We start from the raw sequence: 8,047 nt of genomic DNA on the forward strand, positions 1-8,047 counted from the left end.
ATAGATAAAAGTTGTAGGATTTCGAAGGGCCAATCAATTGGTGCCCTTGGATGTGACCTTGATCTTGACCTTCAATGTCATTTGAGGGTCAAGTCTGTTTTTTTTTCATCGGAAACACATATTTTTGACTCCGGCAATGGAAAGGGCGGGAAATTTCACAACCGGATATACCTTTGACTTTATGGTCTAGGTAAAAGGTCAAGTTTATTTTAAGGTTTAAATTACAGTGGAACCTCGGTATACGACCTTAATCCGTTCCTGATGTTTGGACTTATACCGAATAGGACGTATACCAAACCAATCACCCATTGATAAAAAACAGACTTGACTCTCAAATGACCTTGAAGGGCAAGGTCAAGGTCAAGGTCACATCCAAGGTCAGCAATTGATTGGCCTTTCGAAACTCTACAACTTTTGTCTATACTTTTTTCCCAAAACAATGAGATCAAATTAAGTTATTTCATTGTCTCAAGGTAAAAAAAACACCCTGTATATTACTACGTATTTTGTGAAGTTGACGACTAGAGGAAGGGGGCGAGTCAGTTTGATTTCTTATCAAACTGCCCTCCAAAGCACCTTTACTAGAGAAACCCGTTTATTCAGAAATAAATGGTGACTTACAAAGTCTTTTGCGAGATGCCCCTTCTTGGACAATGATCTTAAGAGTTCAAAAATATGAAATCATCGATAGTCAACCCTTGATGAGTAGTCGACAGTCCGGGGCAATGTTTAAATATAGTTTTAAATGTTTGCGGGAAAGTTAAGCAACTTGCTGCTAGAGATTTTCTTTCCTGTATATTTTAATAAAAACTGTAGACATTTGAATATCCTTATTGTATCAATATATGAATATGTATGATTGCTTTGTTTAACTGTAAATAATACCAAGCTCATTAAATAAAATTTAAAATTAAAAATAAATATAGTTTCTTATGCTGGAATTTTACATTATAATTATTTAAATGTATTTTAATTTTATAAGTAAATTATAATGCAAGATAATGGTTTCAACCCTTTTTTTTAAGTCGGCACTCTAACAAGCTTTGATATGTGTGATATAATAGATACCCAGTAAATTTATTTAAAGTTTAAATAAATTATTGGCTATCAGAAAATCTGAATATTTGCGATATCTCTTAGAAGTTTTTTGCAACGTTCTGAAATGTCCTGAAAACCAGATTGAAAATTCACTAACCACTACTCTAAGATATAAGATCATTTAATGCTTTCCGTGGATTACGATGATTATTAAGGTAACATTCTAGAAAAAATAACCAATAGCTTTCTTTTTCGATCGATTTCTCTCTGCATCCAGTTTTGCCTCTTCTGTGTATTCTAAATAGATCAGCACAGTCAATGATGCCATTGCCATTACAATCAGTTCCATAAGAATGCATGTAGCTTCTTATTGTTTGATCCGCACATGTCTTATTCTGAGTACATTTTCGATAAGCTAAAAAAATTGAATTAATAAATTCAAATATTTTTTAAGAACATATAAAATTAGCAAATAAATATATTTTTGTGAGTTTACTAAAGAGATAGATTTATTAAAGAATTGATCTTACAAATAATATATTTTACACGAATATAAATATTGAAAATTCGTTTATTTTGTCAGAATAGGGCACATTTTTCTGTCATGTTGACTTTATAATGGAAAAATATAAGATGACATCAAACTGACGTAATAAAGTAGGTCTATACAATCCACTTTAGGAGTGACAAATTCATGTATTTTTATATAAAGGGTTCTAGTTCATTTATTCGTATTTCTAAAGGTAATGTATAATATGAGATTGATTGATAAATCATCTCAATTTTTATAAAATTAGTTTAGAAAGTAATAGATAATTTAGCCAGTTTTAAAAAGTAGTAAAAATGATTATTTTAATCACATATATTCATTTTTTTTCATCAAAGTTATCATTTAGAGTAACGTACCTTTCCAAAATACAGCAAATTTAAGTTTGACATCCGAGAAAAAGCATTAGTCTTTCAACACTATCTTTTTTTTTTTTTTGGAAATGAACAGATGTAGACTGTAAGAAAAGTGCGAAATAACCTGTTTTTTTTCCTCTACGTGTAGATGTTAGTATGTGTTTGAAAGGCACGATTTCGTTTACCTACTTTGAGGCTTAATTAATTAATAATTCCTGTAATTTTTGTCAAAAATTTCTGAAATTTTGCAGGAGGATTTGAGTATTAGGGGCAAAGATGCTATTAAATTTTGGTGGTTAAAGATCGAGGAGTGGGAAGATAGATGGGGGTCGTATCACGTATGTCATATCTAGAGTAGGGTCAGACATAAATGATTTTACTCGTTATTAGCATTTACAATTTTTAAACTTTACCATACGCAATTTTAAATGATTTTACCAGGAAAGTTACGCAACTCGTTATTAAAACTGTTCATGCTATCATAGGCCCCTCAAATTAATTTTATAAAAACAGAGCTCTTATATATCAATCAACCTTCGTGTAAAGTAGCCTATATGAAAACATTTCAATATAGATTTATTGTAATGACAGCTAAAATTACTATAGTAATAAATCAGTATGGAAATGGATTTTTTTAATACGAAATATCAGTTCACTGTAAGATATAAGCTATTCTCAATTCGGTCTATTACAGGCGAGTTTAACGACTAAATAGGGTAGAGACTATCCATAATAGCATCAGAGATGGAAAATGATGCTTTTGGCTCGAAACTATTATGAAGATGATGAGAATATCTAATAACAATACACGAGTATCCGTCGTGCAACAATCAGTTTAGAGTTTTTTCTTAATCTGCTCTTTCATGAAAGATGAGATCTTGAAGGGTAATTGCTTTGTCACATTTGAAGGCAGATGTCTTTTAATATGATACATGTCAATTTTTATCTTATTATAATATTACAGTATTTTATATAAACTTTATCATAAAATATAAATTTAAATTTATATTAAAATAAATATTAACAGAAAGAAACATTATAATTACATTCGTCATCATTTTCGTACACGAATCCGGGTTGTCCAGCTTCTATCCAATATATTTTACTGATATAATAAGGTCCACAGTATGTAATATCATTATCAACAGTGCAGCCGAGTTTCATATTACAATCAGATATGGCCTAGAAAAGTTCATAAATCAATATTTTAGGTCATTATAAAAAATATTTATAATAAATTAATTGGCAGCAGATAGAATAGAAAGCTACTTAAGAAGCTTTATAATTCTAGTATTATGAATATTATGTAATTAACGAACGAGATTATAATTGCCAGACCATTTTAGCCTCATTCGCAAAGTCTGTTATGGCATTCGTAACTCGTAAGTTGCATGAATGCAGGATAAACTTCTTCATTAAATATTTTCCAACTTTAAATCACTTTCTTACTATGATAATCGAACTTTAATTTAGAATGAAGGCTTTTAATTCGTGATACTTTTTCTATTGGATTTCGTTTAATATAAACTAAAAGATTTCCTTAATAATAAAAAATTATAAAATAGATTGCGATAGAGTACTCGATAAAAAATTTATCAATATCAAATTGAAAGAAAACAGCATCAGTTTATAACTTTTATGCCTTTAGTGTTACCTATTGAAACTGATTGTAAGTGATAAAGAAAAGAATCGAAAATACAAAAAATACTGTTCAGCTAATAAGTCAAGAATTGGAAATACAAAACCGATAAGTTAGAAATCAAATTGTTTGAATTTATAGATTCAAAGGCTTTGCATGAAATTAAATATGTAACAGAAACAAAAAATTCTTTTTCTGTTTTACATTCCCGGCTGTTACGTATAAACGTTTATATATAACAAGGGAAAGTATCGGAAGTTGTTTGCAAATCTTCACGTTTTGAGACCCCTGAACCTAATAAAGTAAAAAAAAAAGAAAAAAATTTCGTGGATGTGTGTGTGTATTGGTGTCTATTTTGTTTAATATCTCAGGTTAGAGTAAAGATTAAAAAACGAAATTTGGCACGGTAACTTGTGTATAAGGGGCATTGATGCTATTAAATTTTGGTGGATAAAGGTTCAGGAGGTGGGAAGATAGAGGGGTGTCATGTGTCATATCTCAAGAGGGGTCGGACTTCGTGAATATTTTACTCATTATTAGCATTTACAATTTTTTATAAAACTCGCCACTACCCTTAAAAGTAAGCTTTTTGTCATAAAATAATTAATAATATAAAAAGCTGTTTCATAACAAAAATCTCATAACAGATGGCGCTACACGCAATTTTATTTTTTATTATGATTAATAATATAAAATTTAGTTTTTAAATAAAATTTCATAACAACCAAGAAAGTTATGCAACTCGTTGCTGGATTTTTTAGAATTTAGAATAATTAAAAGTTATAGGTGTAAGTTGACTTCACAGAACTTGCAGGACAGGATGGACCAGATAAAAAATTACCAGTTTACCTGTTTTCCTAGATTATTGGCGGCCCAAAAATTTTTCATAGAGCCTCAAAATTGTCATTGTGCCACTTATTCAATATAAGATAGAAACTTTCAATCAGTAATTATATAATTTCAATATTTGAATCAATCTTATATTATTAACGGCATTCTAATTTACTTATTCTGTAAGAAGTCCCCGAAGATTGTTTTATAATCTCTTAATCATCGAAAAAGCTGAAATTAAATTCAAATCTCTCTAAATATTAACACAAAAACTTGAATCGCAATTTCGCTTATTATTACAATCTAATTAAACTCGAAATGGTAAACTCGAAAATAAAAATAAATCGTTTTAGTATCAACACTAACTTGTAAGCCAATAAATGAATGATTCGCTTAATAATTAATTAATTAATACAAAGTAATGAATTTCAAATAAAATATTTTATGATTATTATAAAAATGATTCAGCTTTTCAAGTGAATTTCCAAAATTAATTATATAAAGTGGTCCAGAAGTCAATGATTAGAAGTAATTAGACTAAATTGATGTCTTATTTAAATATTCTATCATTTACAAACTTTCAAAACGAAATCCTTTTTGTTTCAAATACAACACTTTCGACACATTCACCAATTGCAAACTTTCTTGCAAAGTAAAACATGATTAATTTGACTCTTGATCCATCCTGTACATCTTATATATTGAATAATATCTACTACTAATTTCACTTATTATATTTTTACGGAAATAAAATTGTTTTATAGGGAAATAAAAGGTTAGATGGTTGCAAAATACTGCATCCGTTTACATTAGATTTATGCCTTATCTTCCTTCGCAAGATACAGTATCTTACGAAAGAATGACATTTTTAAAGCGGGAATAAAATATTTGCTTTATAGGAAGTTTTTACAAAGTATTTAAACGAAAAAATTACAATTTTATATTATTGTTTCTTTAATAAAATCCTGAACAAGATAAGAAATTTTTTAATAAATAAATATATTCGAAATTTATTTTTATTTTGTCTCACTTTATATTCTTTATTTTATTCCCTTCTTAATACTCCTTAACTAATTCTGATTTCAAAATGATTATGACTAACAAAACAGTAAAACTATAATTATAATATTTTATATTTTTATAAATTCCTTTATACTATATTTATATTTAAGATAAAATATATATCTTTTATTATATCAATTCTTGAATACCTGGCATATACAGTCTAAACATATTTGTTCAACCTTCAATTCATCTACAGCAGTAGAAATTACTGTAATATTTTAAAACGAGATATAATTTTAAATATTATATATCCTTATTTTTAGACGTTTTACTACATTTTATTAATTACAACTTACCAATTTTTAAGAATAAAATAAATAGTAGTTGAGTTGTGCCAGACATTTTCTGTAGTGGAGTTATTTTCGCAATACTTCCTGAAAATGTTACTAGTTACAGATTAAATCACTTTTATCGCTTTGAATGGAAGATAAAACTATCCAATGACGTTAAATGTAAAAAATAAAATTCCTCATAAACTTGTTATCTTTTATTATTATCACTATTATTATCAAAATACTGTTTATGGATACCGTTTTAACTCTTTTAATTAAGACTGTTTTATATAATCGTTGAGTAAATTGTGTTTAAAACAAAATTAATTTAATTTGAATTAATGTTATTTTAATGTTTTATAAAATATGTATTTATTTATTAAGTTTATTGGTATATAATAAAAATGTATATTGTGGGATGGATGTAGCTTTCTTTTTATACAAGTTTCTAATAATATAAAAAATATCAAATCTTTTTAAGGTGTTTGTGTTCATGTTTTATGTTCAAGTATTCATTTTTAATATCTCTTGAAATGCCAAATTTTATATTTGTTCGTTTAATAAGTAAACATAATAATCCTACAACATTATTTATAAAGTATCAGGCCACGATAGTGCCAGAAAGGACAATTTGGACCAAGTGTTGAAGGGGTCCAAAATTAAGTTTTTTTTTTAATAGAAAAAACATAGTATAAAAGTAATCTGTTTTTATTTTAGTAATTTTATTTATACATGTTTATTAATGTCCAGATAATTAATTAGTCAGGATGTAAAAATATTAAACTTATATAAAATGGAAACTAAAACCCAAATTAATAAATATTAATTTTTTTAAGCATTAAAAATAAATTTATATTTATTTAATTATTACAGAGTATTTCATGGGTATGCAACATGTGCATTAACATGTTCCCAGTGTTTAGAGGTTTTTCAGCACTTGATCTTTTGTGTTATATCAGGCGGCGTTATAAAAACAATGTTTTTATTTTTATAACAAAGTGACTAATCAATATAAACACAACTAATCACACTGCGATAAGCTTTCGTAATCTTCATATATAAAGATTACGAAAGCTCATCGATAATTCTTAAAAGTAAATATCGTTCCACGAAATCCTCAACTAATTTTTGTTTAAACAGAGAACGAATAATACCTTCCAGCTTTGTACTTACCTGTGTGTGCAACAGTATATAGTAATCTATAGTTTTACTTATTATTAGTCGACAATAAGCATGTGTAATTAATAAAGATTGTTTCATTCATAATTTAACAGTACAGTAGAGTATCGATTATCCGACTCAATTGGGGACTGGGTTGGTCGGATAACTGAAAAAACGGATAACCGAAAAGTATGAAAAATACATTATTAGTATAGTATATTAGTATATCCCATGTAATTAGTATATCGCTATTAACCTACTTCGCGTTGAATTTTCATCGATGTTAAGCCTAACAAAATGTTTTAAAATAATAATCGTCGCTATTTTATCGTTAAAAATTATTTCTTTATTTTGCACAAAATAATACAGTACTGTACTGTATATTGAAAAATACAGTATAAAACAAAAAATATATAGGCCTATATATTCGGGTTACATATTTTACATAAAGTAGGACTATACATTAGAAAAAGAAGTCCAAAATTTTGTTTTGTTTCACAACTGACACTCTTTTTTTGTCGCTAAATCTCGCACACGTTTTAAAACCAGCAATTGGATAGCGTGGTTAAATAAAATTACGCCTCGTTTAAATACTAGCCTCCCTTTCATGGTCGAGCCAGTGTTGCCATCTAAAACACGCAAAATTTAACAAAAATAATATTAAAGTAGCCAAGACATAGCCAAATATTGTAGCGCCACATCACTAGCGGACATTTGAATTTTCCGACTAGAATGCGGTCGGTTAACCGATGTGACCGTTGATCGGGGGTCGGATAACCGATGCTATACTGTACTACGTAAAAATATGAAACTTTATAATTAAACTGTAATTAGGAGCGAACCTTGTGTGACTAAGCTTTCTAATGAATTACTTTTGTGCTTTCACTATTTAGCTACTCAGTATATAAATCAAAAATTTTAAATTAAAATTGTAAACTAGGTGAAAAATTATTAAAAGAATAATTAAAAGTTTCAAACAAGACATTTTATTTATTTATAAATAACTTTTCCAATTATAATTCGAAAATATCAATTACATGTATTTACCAACATCAAGCGATCATCGATAATGTAAGGGTCGCAAAAACGCGTAGAAGTGGTGAATAATTATAAAGTTCCAAAGTCGGATATTTCGAGA

General features: G+C 27.9%; 1 protein-coding gene across 1 annotated transcript; it reads right to left on the bottom strand.

Moving 5' to 3' along the window:
* Positions 1 to 1,033: 1,033 nt before the first annotated feature.
* LOC136973300 (invertebrate-type lysozyme 6-like) lies at positions 1,034 to 5,913 on the bottom strand. Its single transcript, XM_067268031.1, has 4 exons — positions 5,773 to 5,913; positions 5,623 to 5,684; positions 2,988 to 3,123; positions 1,034 to 1,453 (listed from the first exon to the last, which is right to left on the bottom strand). The coding sequence occupies exons 1-4, from the start codon at positions 5,816 to 5,818 to the stop codon at positions 1,203 to 1,205; spliced, it is 495 nt and encodes a 164-aa protein (XP_067124132.1). The 5' UTR covers positions 5,819 to 5,913; the 3' UTR covers positions 1,034 to 1,202.
* Positions 5,914 to 8,047: the final 2,134 nt, after the last annotated feature.

The sequence above is a fragment of the Centruroides vittatus genome, unplaced genomic scaffold (assembly GCF_030686945.1).
Source record: "Centruroides vittatus isolate TY-2023 unplaced genomic scaffold, ASM3068694v2 contig_3127, whole genome shotgun sequence".
NCBI classification, from domain to species: Eukaryota; Metazoa; Arthropoda; class Arachnida; order Scorpiones; family Buthidae; genus Centruroides; species Centruroides vittatus.